This window comes from Colias eurytheme, chromosome 1 (assembly GCF_061535395.1).
Source record: "Colias eurytheme isolate Ceu_HAF_F1 chromosome 1, ilColEury1 Martin Lab GWU primary, whole genome shotgun sequence".
Lineage (NCBI taxonomy): Eukaryota > Metazoa > Arthropoda > Insecta > Lepidoptera > Pieridae > Colias > Colias eurytheme.
In genome coordinates this window covers 14,512,901-14,528,896 of record NC_142980.1, presented here as the reverse complement: position 1 = coordinate 14,528,896, position 15,996 = coordinate 14,512,901, and the positions used below count along the sequence as shown (strand labels likewise).

The window sequence follows — 15,996 nt, the reverse complement described above, 5'->3', positions numbered from 1 at the left end:
TAATTATGTCGGCTTCTCATATTTTAATAATTTAATTTATGAACTGGTGAAAGTAAATTTAATGTTCATATTAATACTTACATAAGAGAATTTTATTTATTTATAGATTGAGACAAGTTTAAAGTGTAAAATATAATGATATTTTTGATCAACTGATGGATACTTACTTACTGATGGATGCGTAGGGAATTTAAAAATTGTCGAGAAAATTTACCAAAGCTGGTAAATTACAAACTCTAACTTTGTCAAAATATTCCTTGACTGCTTCATAGAACTACTACATGATACATAATTTATTAATACCTACGCAGTGGGTCGTCCTTTCTTATGTATTTTAGTTTCCACTATCGAAATGATACAATACTAAGTATATTGGTTTTCGTGAAATAACGCAGTTTTATCGAATATATAGAAAGAAAAGATACGCGCAGTGGAACGTGAAACTATTCAGAATAAGTTAGAATTTTTAACATCAGCTCTATCGTTGTTTTCGACATAATATGGAGATTTAATATCTAGTATCTACCATAAACTTTTTTTCGATTTGGTCACTCAACTATCGCTCTAATATATGTTGGTATTACTAAACCGGGGTACCTATAATCACGTGTATAACCATCGCAAAGGAATTGAAATGCCAAAGTTACTGCATATCCATTATCCATGCATAAAGTCACATAAAGTCGAGGTCATTATAACAATACATTATGAATTGGTCATTTATACTTAAAAACCCAATAAAATTGTTTGTTGATCTTATTAAGGTCCTTATATGTTTTTTGTTCTAAAATCTCATGTGATTTTTCATTGAATAGATAGATCGCAAGAGCAAAAGGGATACAAAATAATTAAACACTTGAAGCATAAACATTTATTGCACTTAAAACGCCACTACATTTGTAACATAATACAATTTTTTAATAATTCGCCAATTAAAATATTAAACAATTATAAGCTTCCATCACTTCAGCAGCAGACAGAATGTGTTTAATGTACTAGTTGTAATGTACTTTATTTATGTACCTAGTTGTTATCAACGATCGTACACTTTCTGGTGCGACTTCAGTGGGTATAATATCTTACATAGCCCTGATCAAGATATAATTCAACTACAATAAGCGCTCATCTACTATTCCAACTAACTACTGCAATTTATAATGATATCTTTTTAATATATTGACTTTTAAAATACGAGCTGGAGATCATTATAGTTATTTAAATGGATTAATGTTTATAACATCTACTTACATGATTCCAAATATAATATATTACTATGTCATAATTTAATTGAAGATTGAAACATAAAAAAAGATATAATTAATATAAGTAATTCTTAAACAGTGCAAACATAATATTATAATATAATATTTTTATAATATGTAATATGTATATTTTTTTTAATTTAGTGGACGAATGGATAAATATAATTTTTATAGCTTTGACCCAGAGAGCTTATATAATAATATAATTTAATTCTGTAATAGAATGATATAGCCTTGTTTATTTTATTTATTTATTTTTTATGTAACTCAACCGCAGGCGAAAAAGTTGGTTATTAAGTTATATAATATATGTATCGATAACATTATTAAAGACTAGAAAAAACGAACACATTATTACTAGATTATATTCCTAAAGATAATCTCTTAAGTAATGTATAACGAATATAAAATTGTTTTAAGCCGAAATGGAATTTTTCATCAATTACATAAATGCATTTGAATATAATATTATAATTTCACTAATTTAACTAACGTTTGGAAGATCTGAAATAAATTTCAAGGTAAAGCGCCTACCTAGGTATATAGCAATAAACATTTGCTTAAAAATAATTTGTAAAGTAATAAATACTTGAGTTTAAAAATATTTGAGCTAATAATTTATTTTAATTCAGTGCATAAAGTATTTAAGTACAATATTATGAATATCAAGAATTTAATATATTTATTAAAGCATATAATTTTTAACTTTGGTAATATATTATTAAATACAATTTTGTAATGAGATACAGGATTGTTAATTTAGGCGGTTATAAAGATGAGCGATGATGGGAGATGAACGCCCTCTAGTGTTGAATGCAACACTTAACAATCGAAAACGTACTACAACCGTAATCGTTATTAGCAAGGCAACAGATGGCGTTGTTGCTAATAACAATTCAATAGAGGAATACAATTATTATTCTACGCGATCCTTTAACTTCTTTTGTTTATTCCCTCGGTCCTGGTCCTGGTCCGGAGACGTCAGAAAAGTGGCTTCTGACCTGAAAAATAATAAATTATTTAATTCCTATGCATACAGAACTACTACTTCTGTATTGACTACAACATAGAATTGAAGATATACCCCCAAAGTTTCAGCAATTTTCAATACGATCGGCACAAGAGAAGAATGCGATAGCAGTTCTTCTGGCAAGGGTGGCACGGAGCGCACGATCTGTGAGCGCGATCGGAAGTTCCTGTTCATCCGCAGAGAACACTCGCAGAACAAATAGCGCAGGATTATCATTCGCAAGAACTCGTCGCCCATAAATGCGAAGAAATTCATATCTGCAAATTTTTTTTTAGTTAAATTACTTTGTATTTTGAGACCTACCTCTCAGTAGAAGAAACTTATCTATTGATTTTAACATACCAATTCGAATTCGTGTTATAAGTTGGATGCTATGGAAAATAAAGTCTAACACGAGCGGTTCGCAAGCATCTAACAATCTTTCTTCGATGGTGTACAGCTCGCAAGATGCGCAAAATCCCATCATAGGATTGTTGAGGAATAAAGTTAGTAAGTTTCCTTGGTGTGTGCGCTCTGAAATGTGAACAAAAGTCAATAATTTGATTTTATATAATTTAAAATTTTTTCTACATAAATGCCGAGCAAATACGTTAAACCAAAGAAAATACGAGACTGGTAACTTTGAAAGAAATTTGTATGCACCTGTCAAACCTGCTGGCAACTCTTGCGCAGACAAGAGCATCACTAACGGCTGGTTAAAATGTCGCGGTATGTTTTGCATCAATCCTGAGCAATTTGATTCTACGATTATGAAGAGGGGTCGTCTCGTATAGGGGTATATGTCTCCTGGGTATAGTAGGTAGATGTCTTTACCACGTCGTTCCCGCTCCGACTGGCTACCCCTTGAATCCCTCGGTTCTCTGGATTCCCTTGTTTCCCGTGAATCTCTTGAGTCCCTAGAGTCTCTAGGGTCCCTTGCGTCTCTCGGATCCCTTGAGTCTCTAGGGTCCCTTGCGTCTCTCGGATCCCTTGAGTCTCTAGGGTCCCGTGAGTCTCTAGGGTCCCGTGAGTCTCTAGGGTCCCGTGAGTCTCTCGGGTCCCTGGAGTCTCGGGAGTCTCTTGAATCTCTAGCCTCTCTCGGCTCTCTAGGTGTTTCCAGTTTACCAGATGTAATAAATCCCCCACAATCGTAACCGGCTAAAATAAAGAAGATATCATATCATATTAAAGAATAAAAGATAATTGAAATTAATTGTTAAAATGTGTATCATAAAAGTGGTCAACTAACTTATGTTTTCAGCATTACGTGCGTGAGATGGAATGTACCCGTCGGCTGAAATGTACAAAAGTATCGCTCCATTAGGAGGTAAGTCATTGCAGCTGCTAGCCAAGTAAACCAGGAATTGCAATGCCGTAGGTTTAAACAGCAAGTACTTGTGGGGGTTGTCTCGACGAAAACTGTCTCCTACGACGTACCCTGAAAGAAATAATTGTATCTATGCACGAAGCAAAACACGAGAATAATATGCAATAATTGGAGAAATATTTTGGTAATGGATAGGAGGGTTGAGAGAGTGGTAGGAGAATGAGGGTAACAAGAGATTAAAATATCGCACACAGTAACAGTAGTTGAATAAAAAATAACGCAAATCTTTCCTTATCAAATAACAATCGCTTAATGCTTATAAATTCGCTATATAGCAGTTACGGCATCCTCACCTCTCTGGGTGGAATGGGGAGCTAGGGGAGGGCCATGAGCTGGAATGTCGTCGTGTAGAATCTGTGGTGCAGGCCCGATTGGCTCCTTTTCCAGAACTTGCAAAATTCTGTACATGTCGATGGTGAGTTCAGAAAATTTGGCCTGCTGTGTGTTGCTACCAACAATAATGACATCTTGTAGCGTCAGGTACATGTGCGGCCCCCTTTCGATGTATGGAGTATGGTCTGGGTGTATTCTGCAAATAGTCAAAACGTAGTAGTCAATCACTATAATAAATAGAAAATTGGAGATCCCGATCAATCTAAAAAGCGCTTTATACCTATTAGACAGATCAGGTATCGGCATGTCTGTGTATATGATTTGTACGGCTGGTTCGGCGTCTAGGAACGCTTTCACCTCATCGACAACAACAGTCCATTCAATCTGATCTTCAGCATTGTATGCTGTTCCGTATTCAATGATTTGGTTATCCAGTTCACGTATCAAGTCGTCAACGAGTTTTAATCTATTCAAGAGTAGTGAAACAACAATGAACCTCGCGTAGTATCTAAGCTTTTTCACCATTAGTTCGCATTTGTCTTCTTTAACGGCGTGCGTGTAGTAGCGTCTGGCACGGATAGCTTGGTAGAACGCAAAAGCTTCACGAAGGTACGCAGTTTCACTCGTCCTTAAACTAAAACAATATTCACTTAATATATGAATCACTAAAATCTCGTAAAGTCAAAGGTAATTGGTAGGTCAATGTTGTTCACTTATTTATTGTTTAATTTAATGAAATATAATAAATGAACGAAATGTTAAAAACTCACTAGAAGTGGTAATACAGTTGTCCAATTTTAGACGCTATTTCACCAATTTGCCATCTCTTTAATCCATATTTAATGTCCAGTATGTCTCTGTGTTGTTGTTGAAACTTCCACAACTTTGTGTAAACATCGAAAGTGCGGCCAAAATAAGACTGCCATTGCTTATGTCCGTATTGTGGTAGTTCTCTAAAATATAATGTCGAGGTGAATACTTTATCAAGTTTAATAAAAGAAAATGCGAAGTACTTCTTAAAAATTGATTTGAATATTACTGTTAAATCATTATCAAAACATTATTGTTAAATACTCATAAAACTGCATTAAAACATTGCGCATATTAAATAATTTTATAATCTATATTGGATCTAATGTTGTTCGAATGCAGACAAAAGCTCGTAAATCACTTATTACTTTACTTACTTTCTTTTACTTCAAATAATTCAGTTACATTATTAAAAATTCAAAACAAAATATTGAATGTTGCTTACCTCAAACCGTTAAACAGCACTTTTGATTTCTCCAGTAAGTGACAAAATTCAATAATTATTTTCCTCTCACTCTCTTCCATGGGATTCATGATTGATGATGATGATAATAATTTACGATCTAAATTATATTTTTGAACAATATAACAAAATAGTAAAATTATTATGTGTTTAAAAGTGAAAAAAGTTTTTAAGTTTATTAAATTTATTCACTCTCGTCACTGGACTCTTCGTTGCCGCTGCTATCTGTATCATTTGCTCTGTGAACCTCGGCTTCAGTTACGTACTTTCTGCAGTCGGGATTATAGAAGATCCCGCTAGTTTCCACAATAACAAAGTCCCAATAATATCGATTTCTCATCTTCCTTTGAACTAGATAGAACTCGAACTCTGTACGACCGATTAGGCGGCATCGGTATGCCCTCTCAACGCTATACAAATCTCTGACACTAACTATGAATCGAAAATCGCATAGATCTATCGTTACCTCATTTGCAGCTGGCTCTCGTCTGCGAAATGACGGCAAAATAAAATCTGTGCGCGAGCGATTACATCGTTGGTATCGGCGCTGGCATTGGAGTCGTCGATATTCTGTTTCCAGTTCTATATCTGGTTCCGGAAGGTAATGTGCCGCTAACGGGCGCTGCAGTCGAGTGGTCGATCGCGGTTGCGGTGGTGATACCGGTTGCGGCCGCGATACCGATGTGGGAGCCGATCTAATGCGTCTACGAACTGTACGTCTGGCTTGCGCTAGAGCTGATGGTCCAGGTTGCGGCTCGTCTACCGGTTGGGCTGCAGATGCAACTTGCTCTGTAAGAAAGGTGATTTCTTCTGTTGGAGGTTGGGTTTCAAGTCTTGGTCGTATTTTGATAGACTCTGGCGCTGGTGATCTTTGCGCTTGAGCTGCATCTACATGTTCAACTGCTAGTGGCTGTTGTGGTACAGTTGTCGATTCGGATTGCGCCGCTGGTTCCGCATGTATTTGCGCTATTGTTACCATATGCTGCACTTGCGGTCGTGTGGTAACCGGTAGGCGGCAAGGTACTACGGCCCGTTGTTGTTGTCGTTTTGGTACTATTTTTGATTTGACTACTAATATCGGAGCTGGCGGTGCCGTCACTGCCGTCACCAGCTCTAGTTTCGCGGCCGATGTGAGACTCGACTGCGCACTCGATATCGGGGCCGGCTGCGCATCTGATGCCGGTTGAGATTGGTCTGAGGCTTTCTCTTGCAATTGTTCAGACGGTATCAGCTGCGATAGCGCAGATGCTATTGATTGCGCTTGCGCTACCATTGCATCCGGTTCCGTAACTGTGAGCCGAGGTTCGGTTGTTGTATCCGCTTCCGATTGCGGTGTCGGTGGAGGGTCAGATCGTGCTGTTGGTATCAGAAGCGGCCGCGCAGTTGACCTGCTTAGCGTTTGAGCTAATTGTGCGTGATCAAATTCTTTTAGCGGGCGTTGTTCTGATAGCTCTCTTTGTAATTCGAGTGGCAAATCCGACGGTCTTTTAATTGGTTCAGGATCTGATTCAGTTGTAACGTCCGAGTGCTCGTCATATACTCCGGACGAGCTCGATTCTGGGTCTGTTTGCAAAGATGGGATCCCGGCATCGGAACTGCTGCTTATTAATATAGAACTGACAAAAGAAGAAATCGACGTGCTGGCTGGTAGGATGGACGTAGCAGTCGAGGTATCGGATGATGGTGTCGTTGCTAAAAAAAAGAGTAAGTAAAGTGTTATTGCAAGAAAAAAGGTAAAAAGAAATTGTATGTATGTTATTGATTGCTTAAATATAAATAAATAAATTTTATTTTTATCTGCCGACCTGTAGAAAATAAGTGACGCCCGTATGATGTGTTATTAGTAATTACCGGAGCATATACTTACAAGCAAAATAAATAATTTATAAACAATTCTTTTTTGTCACCTTCCCTATTTGGATCGTCAGTCCTATTTGAGGCTTATATAATATACAACCACTACCTAATTATTATCTTCTATCTCAGTACTTGTGGCAGGCCCGTGTATCTCCGCGTGTAGGTATTAAAAACATACCTACAGGCGAGGGCCATTGCGCAAGGGCCAATCTGGCCAGGGCTGCCGCAAGCGAAAGAAGACACGCGCGTGCGCTATTTGTTCGACCTTTAACTTTCTCGATAAATGCAAGATGGACACAAAACAAAAAAAAAAAAAACAAAAGATACAGTGCAGTATTTAATTGTTACTTAGATTAAAATCTACTTAGATTGTATAAGATTATGTTCCTATTTGTTCAAAATCGGTTAAGAAACATCCACTTAGAATTTTTTCGTCGGAAACAAAAACAATTCCAGATATTTTTACACATACATAAGCAACCCTAGTCCGCGTCTCTTATTATACCGTTATTATTATTAACCGTTGTCTCGTGAATTAAGGCCTGTGTTCCTTCAAAAAAATGGTAGTTATGTGCTGGAACACGTGTTTCGACTGGAACACAAGCTTAATTAAATCATATTGTTTATAAGATTGAGTACATATTTCTTTGAAAACCACTGCGAAGAAAAGCTTCTGTAGCTAGCTACTAGTTATTATTCTTTGCTTGTGGTTTAAATAAGCTAATTCTCAAAATGAAATTCAAAATTTTAAAACGCAAAATAAATTTTTCGTTTTGAGTATAAAATGTTATTCTGCAATTTATCGTTGCAAATTGCAATTTATTAAGTACTTTATTCAGAGATTTCAAAAAACACCTCAAAGGTATAATGCATGTACATTTAAAATATTTGTATAAAATAAATTTACTAAAATATAAATAAATCATATTATGCAAATAATATCGTATCGGTGATATTGAAAGCTGTCGACTGAAAATTTCTACGTAAAACCAAGTAATTGAGTACGCGTGTGGCATTTCCTGAAACCTAACCTTTGGATCGATAACAGATGTTGATCTGTAGACAAAGCGTTGTTAAGGTGCACTAAGCAAATACGGATTTAAATCAATATCCTGGATGACCTAATCATTATCATCACTACATAGAATATAGTTTATTTTATAGAGTAATTAATAATGATGATTACGTCTAGGTACTTGTTCAATAAATGATTTGTATTTGAGGATGGTTTTAGTAAATTATTTATTAAGTTATAGAAAAAAGCGAGTGAAGCCACGGACGAAAAGCTAGTAGTTTTATATGTATATGTACCTAGTATTATAATGTCACTAGTTATAAAAAAACATTCGTAATAGATAATGTTATACATAAATATACAAGTAAATTTTCAGATTATTAAAACTGAAAACAATTTGCTATAGAATTCGATAACCTAGGATTTATGATAAATTGTCTGTTTATTGTATTGTGAAGGTAATTTATACCAGCAATGTTTCATGTTATTACACTAAAATATAATGATTATTATTTATGTACCTAATCATGTTTTAATCTTTAGTAAAAGCATATTATGGTGATAGTCATCGATTGTTTTGAAATACTATTAACTACAGTTGTACCCGTCATAATAAATTTGAATGTTTCGCAAAAGTTAACTCATCAAAACTATCCGCCATAGAGTCGAGTAAAGACACTATTTAGATAATTAACTTTAGAGGTTGATAATTGGAAAATGTTCCACGAAACACTAAAATAATTACATCTTATTAAATTGGTTGTTAAATAATTTTTCTGTTATTCAATCATATTATCACGTAAGTACATAATAACCCTATATATACCTATAATACACAATATAAAAAGTCATCACGAACAAAACGATTAACCATACTACATGTTCACTTATAATAATGAATAAATGGATTGCAAAAACCATCGATTTGTCGACCAATTGAGTTAAATTAATGTCTACACACATCCCACTTTGTGTATTGTAGTTGTTCAACCACAGAGTACGCACAAAACAACAGTAAAACCCAGTTTATTTAGTTTACATTGATATTATATAATTATTATTAGCTTTGTAATTTTTCTTTGAAATATAATATTAAGACATTATTTTGACTAGAAAAACGTAATTTTAAAATGACGACTTACGCAAAACATAATTTCAATAAGCTTCGCTTAATAAGCTCGTAAGTCTTGCAAATATATTCCTTTATCCATTCGCAATATTACCATTACGATTCCTTGTAAAAGATATAATAATTTGCTATTGAAATCCATTCTAATATTATAAATGCGAAAGTAACTCTGTCTGTCTGTCTGTTACTCAATCATGCCTAAACTACTGAACCAATTTGCATGTAATTTGGTATGGAGATATTTTGATACCCGAGAAAGGACATAGGCTACCTTTTATTGCGAAATATGTACCACGGGCGAAGCCGGGGCGGACCACTAGTATTCCATAAATTGTTTTCCATTCCGTACTAATTGTCTGCTGATCGCTGCGTGCATCGATGCCTTGCTAATTGGTAAAACTGTACAATTTTATAATCAGTACTCTATAGTTATACTTTAAAGAAAGTTATTTACATTAACGACTTATTGAAGCCACTTTTTCTTAGATACTTGTGAATTATTGCAATATAATTTTTTACTTTACAATATGTAGAATTTTAGGTTAAATATTTTAATCCATGATTACCTACATAAAACCTCTTGTTTGGTAAGTTTGCCTTTAGGTTGTAAACTCCTGAACATTTTTTTTTAATTTCCTCTATATTTGGGATTTCTTTAACTAGGTATTCTAAAATATAGTTTTTGAAATTCTAGAATCCCTTGCATTTTGACTGCCGCGGTAAAGCTATTGCATGCTATGCCTTCAAGCCACACCTCCGCGCCCGTCGGAGTGGGGAGCGTGAGGTTTTTCGTTGCTAAATTTCTGGATTCGGTCCCCGCGCTCAAGGCCCGCGATAGAAGCTATGCAATAGCTTAAAAAAAATTCGATAGCGCGTTTAAAATGGGCCTTTGTTATGGACCATATTGTTTTGGACTTTTGTCAAAATTCCCAAGATATGGCCTCTTGGGGAGTTTGGTTTATTTTGCCATAAAATACTTTTCGCTTGCGTATGTAGGTAGATCGCCGATGTGAATATTTCAAATTTAAGTATTGTTTAGCATACTTTATAATTCGCTATGTCTATTTCTATTTTATGTAAAAATATTTGCATTTTATAAAGTAAGAACACTATGAAATCCTACTAGTAATTTAAAATCCAATTTAAAAAGATCGTCGGAAAAGTCATCAAAAATATGCGTTATGATATAATCGAAAATCGTCAAAAGAGTGTCAAAGCGCGACCCTAAATTAAAGAACGGTATTGCTAACAATTTTTTGGTTACTTTTTCTTTATACTTTCCGGAAACTATTCCATGGATCAAGTCTAGCAAATTAGTTCTGCGCTTTTGCCATGTGAAACTTTATTATATTTCAAGTCTTGTGAATTTTTTGATTGCAGGCGAAATACGAGTATCCGTGTTTTTTAAAATATATTTTCAAAGACTAGTAATTACGATGTGTAGTTAGAAAATTGGGAACGGAATTTAATATGATATTCAGTGCTTTGAAGTTTTTTCCTTGTAATTTGTTTATGATTTTGAGAATGGAAACTATCAACCCAGCTTCCGAGTAGATAGATTATTCATTTTTTCTTCTATGTGTAGTCTGTTTGTTACTCTGTGTTTTTACGTTACAAACTTTGAATGTTCTTTTGTATGTTTGTATAGTTTTATTCTTTGTTTGTGTGGTTTTGTGTGTTTGTATGGTTGTTTGTTTTCTTGTGTTTGTTTTTCCAATTTTATTTGGATAATAATTAATTAATGCGACGCATTTTAAATCTTGTAACTTATGTTTTTATTTTTTAGCTATTTTGATTTGCATTATGTTATAGTAGAGCCCAAAAATTTAAATTTGAGTATTTGATATGGAATCTATTGAGGAGCAAGCTCATAATTATTATTTCTTCTGTGTCTGGTGGTATTTGTGTATCTGTAGTACCTATATGTATCTATAAGTTTTTTACTCTTTCTAAGATTTTGTTTTACGTCTTCCGCTTGTCGCTACTGAAAAGTCGAAAAAAATCTGAATGTGTATGTGTTGGTGCTCGGTTCGTTGCTCGGCCCGGGGTTAGTGTGGACAATTTGTTCACAGTTTGGTACGGGGTTCGGTTCGCGGTGCGTGCAGCGTGTAGTGAATGTAAAGCATTATTTATACAGCTGTTTTTTAATTACCTATGCTTTTGTTGTCTCTACTTTGTTTTCTTATGCTATTAAAAAATTAATGAGACGTGTTTTTAAAATTTGTAAATTCCATTTCTTTTTGAATTTCTTAATTTTATTTGCATTATGGTATAGGATAGCTCTTACTTAAATGCTACCATTTTTAGCTTTAATAAGGTCTTCGGCCGTCGCATTTTAGCAAACTTAATATCCCTACTACATACATTTCTGTCAAAATTGTTGTATAGTTATTAGATATATTTTAACAGAAATTTAAACAATGTAATCTCATCCTTTTTTATTTTTTACGCTTTCGAAGGCTGTTATAGCTAGGTATATTTTGCAAAGGCGATCATATTTTAAGCAATTTTATACATAATGCAGCAGCAATAAGACATAATGTACTATTTAAGAGTAAATTATTCAGGTTACATTTTGAGTAATGATACAGAAATTTATAAAAAAAGTTTTGAAAAAAGCTTGTATACCTACGACATTGCTACTATGAACTCTTAAAGACGCAGAATAAAAAGAATTAAACGCGCTCCCGAATGCTCTTTGAGATAAACCAAGCTATTTTCATTGTTTTATTGTATTTCAGAAGCTTCATTTAAAATTAAATGGTCAGTAATCACTGTTGTAATGAAAATTGCATCGCTATTTCTTTGCAACGTGCTCTATAATGAAGGTAATTGAATGTTGCGATAGCGGTTAAAACATATCAATTTAAAGAGATATTTTTTAAATAATTGTTACAAATTAAACACATATTATACTTAAGAGTTAATCGCAAAAAAAAAATCTCCGTCGGCAAACACTGCAAACCGCCAGCAGCACCTACTTATGTCTTTAATGATACTTAAAACGTGATACAACAAAAAATAATGAAAAGTCGCAAAGAATGTCGCCTACAAGCTCGATAAAGCATTAAATTTAATGCAGATAAATTAATTATTTGTCGTCGTCGTAATTTTATTATTTTTAATTAATTATTTACTTATAAAATATTAGAACATCGTCGGAAATAAATAATAAATTACATCTCAGAACGATATTCGAATATCCTAAAGCAACTCGGTAAGTTTTTAGGCGGAGGTTCAGGCGCGCCAACAGGTAGTTCAACAAGTGGTTGCACTTTCACAGCCTCAAATAGGATAATAAACTGAGCTCCGGTATTCGCTTTGCAACTATTTGCACATCATTTAGCGAGTGCTATTAATACGAGCGTCAAACTAAAATAAATACTTGTAATATTTACTTTTGCTAACAAATGGAATTAATGCATTCGAAATTTCATTTAAAACGATTTATACAACAACATATTTAATAGTATGAGAATAATTATAAATATACTAAGTACATACCTTTCTTCATTTTCTTGAATTCACCGGGACGAGATTAACATAAAAATTTCAATGACCTTTTTACGAACTTATTTAGCGGCGCGGATGAAACGGGCATTATTTAGCGGATGGATTGCGCGGTGAAGTTACACATTTTTAAAACATATACGGTTGATCTCACTGTGTTTTAAAAGTCAATATATATAAAAGAGCGTTTAGAACAAACAGCCGAACAGCGACGCGATGCCCTTAAGCACATTGATCACGAGGCCCAAGACCATGTTAAAAACCGCGGCGAAAGGTGCAAGGATCTGTGGGTAGAACACCAACAGGGTCACCACGATCATTTGCACCAGCACGAAAAGCAGGCACAGGAGTGTCCACTTGAGGTCGAAAAAGTCACACATCGCGAACCGGTTTCATGTACAAGCGTGTGAAGCAGAGAACGGTCGAGGGCTGTGTGAGCGGCGGCTGCTGCGGCCCGGAGTCGCCGGGACCAGCCCGCCCCTCTGCAGTGACGCACAGTCACTCCTACTCGCTTATGCACCTGCGATATTATATTTTGCCATGCAGAGTTTAAGGATAGTTTTCGATAGCGATGCGCACTTATCACGTTTCGGAATTGGACGCATCTGTGATGGTACATGTCGATATTTTTCGAGGACACTGCGAAGTAATTCGCAGAATTTGTTACGCTAGTATATTATAAAAGAATTATTACAGCCTAAATTAATTTTAAAATTTTACAATATGAAAAATGCAGGGATTTGACTAATGTTTTGGTCGGTAGGAATCCGACATAACCCACGGCCCCTTCCCCGGAGGCCGTGGGTATCTATGCAAGATTTCCCCACTTAAAAAAAAAAAAAAAAAAAAAAAAAAAAAAAAAAAAAAAAGGGATTTGACTAATCAAGTTGTCTACAAGATAGCTTCTACGTTTACGTAGCAAACGCCTACGTCTTGCTACGAAATTTGGTCGAAAACAAAAATTGTATGCTTTTACGAAGTTCAAGATAAAATAATCAACTATATTTCCGATCACGGAAACATGAAATACCAAATTATTACACTGAAATTAATATACCAAAAAACATGAATACTTTTCAATCAGCAATATTAAATTGTAAAAACGTTGAAAGCTCCAACGTTATTCTACAGGTACTTGATATATTCACGTCTGACCACATTACATTCGACTATATTCCATTCGCTACAGGTGTCTCCAAAACGCAAACAATCACTTGTAATTTAATAATTCTTATCGTATTTTAATGGCAGTTAAACTCATTACACACTACATATACTAATAATCACATTATTTAATGAATAAACTTTGTAATTATTTGTAATTCTTAATATAATTTTTTTATTTAAGTTATTTATATATAAAATACAATGATTATTATATGGAAGAAGCCACTTATAACTCGTATAAAGAACGATGTACTCCTTCGAAAGTCACTAGTTTTATACTTATTTCGAAAACACAAAACTCTTTTAATTATACACACTTTTCCAAGTGTCTCAAAGAGCCCTCATTAAAAGATCTTAAGTAGCACTAAGCTATTCTTTAAAACAATGATGTTAGTCATTGTAAGTGTTAAAATATTGATTGTGGATGATTTCGGAACAAACAGCGGCTCGATGGAACACAGTAGAAGACGGTAGTCCACTGTTACAATGGAAATCGGGCCCTATCATTTTGCCGTGTAAACTCACACTCCACACAAATAAAAATCAAACCAAAAATAGAACTTGCAATAGTATATACGACGCGGTAGCCGGCCATTTGCAATATTTCTCTCTCAATAACCTCCCGTGGCGTTGTTATAATATTTTATTAATAATTACATAAAAAATGTATTTTTTATATTGTTATCATACCTAGACTTGTAAAAGAATTTGAAGTAAATCTTAACACTGCACTTTCGTGCACTCATTTCGACACACCAAAATTCAGTACAAGATTTGTTACAAATATGAAACTCAAAAAGAGCGCATAGTAGACATAGTAGACGTGTTCATCGATTTTTATTTACGTGCTTCGGTTGTTGTATAAAAAGCTCATAATTGACATTTTTCCCACTGATATAGAAGCATCATTGGTGTAATTAATATGGTCCTTGCAGGATTTTTTTTTGTGTGGTGTCTCTCAATGTTAGCTAGAAGGGCTTTTACATTTTAACGCGGACGCGGGGGTGAACTGAAGGTTCACCCTGGTAGCGACATGCACAAGGGCGTCCCCCCTTGACGGGGATCACGAACCTCGGCTTGAGCTGTCGCTTGAGTGGAGGAGGCCAGAGGGGCCCTAATCGGACGGGGTCCTTGCAGGAACCGAACGTTCGATGTAAGAAAGAATATCTAACGTTTTTATTTTTTGGTTTATGTAGTATCTAATATAATTCACCAACAAACTGCTAATATACTGTTTAATATTATATATACCTAAGCAGGTAAGGACCATATACAGACGACTATTATCTTATTGTTTCAAAGAAAATTTGTGCGTATTTGTAGTTGATTATGATAGATAATATTGAGAAGATTTTTTGTAGAAATTGTTTTTAGCAATACATTTAAAAAACTGTGTATTAATAATTATCATACGTACATATATTTATCTACGTATCCATATAAAATAAACTTTTATTTTATCCATAAGAAAAAAAAAAAACATAAGCAAAATACATTAGACCTTATATTAAAACTATAAGTAGATACATTATTTTGGAAGCAAGAAGAAAAAGTATACAAAAATATTATCTTAAAACCCCATCAAAACGCAAGTGCCTATAAAATAATTTCACAATGACACGTGTAGGTTTCAATGTAATTTTGTAAGCGATATATCCGGTTTGCATTTAAATAAAAAAAAAAAAAAAACAATTGAAAATAATAAAAAAAGTTGTAAGTATATCATCTATATCAAGATCTATATCTATAAAAATTTTTTTATTCCTGTTCACCAGAAAAGTAATATCACTATACAGGGTGTAATCGTTATGTATGCACAGGCGATTATATCGTAACTATTACAGATAACAAAAAACTTTAAACTGATATCGAAAGTAGGTACATTACCTAACAAGTCAAATGACAATAATAACTTTTTAAATACACCCCTTTTTAAAAAAGACATCCCATATCCACAAACCAGATTTTAAGCTCTCATGTATTAAACATTATTTTTTATTTTGCGATGCAACATGAACCATGTTGCATCGCAAAATGAAATATAAAATTGCACA

At 34.2% G+C, this 15,996-nt stretch overlaps 2 protein-coding genes across 3 annotated transcripts; both read right to left on the bottom strand.

Moving 5' to 3' along the window:
- Positions 1-1,653: 1,653 nt before the first annotated feature.
- LOC149911377 (protein SCAI) lies at positions 1,654-5,451 on the bottom strand. The gene is made up of 9 exons (XM_090116703.1): positions 5,247-5,451; positions 4,762-4,944; positions 4,272-4,625; positions 3,952-4,187; positions 3,521-3,709; positions 2,935-3,429; positions 2,635-2,805; positions 2,347-2,549; positions 1,654-2,263 (listed from the first exon to the last, which is right to left on the bottom strand). The coding sequence occupies exons 1-9, from the start codon at positions 5,333-5,335 to the stop codon at positions 2,210-2,212; spliced, it is 1,974 nt and encodes a 657-aa protein (XP_089972829.1). The 5' UTR covers positions 5,336-5,451; the 3' UTR covers positions 1,654-2,209.
- On the bottom strand, positions 5,332-13,086 carry LOC149911376 (uncharacterized). 2 transcript variants are annotated; one of them, XM_090116875.1, is made up of 3 exons: positions 12,770-13,086; positions 5,731-6,956; positions 5,352-5,489 (listed from the first exon to the last, which is right to left on the bottom strand). In XM_090116875.1, exons 1-3 carry the CDS (start codon positions 12,777-12,779, stop codon positions 5,415-5,417), a joined length of 1,311 nt encoding a protein of 436 aa, XP_089973001.1. In that variant the 5' UTR covers positions 12,780-13,086; the 3' UTR covers positions 5,352-5,414. The 2 variants fall into 2 exon arrangements, with proteins under 2 accessions (XP_089972930.1, XP_089973001.1); XM_090116804.1 differs by having other exon boundaries at positions 5,332-6,956.
- Positions 13,087-15,996: the final 2,910 nt, after the last annotated feature.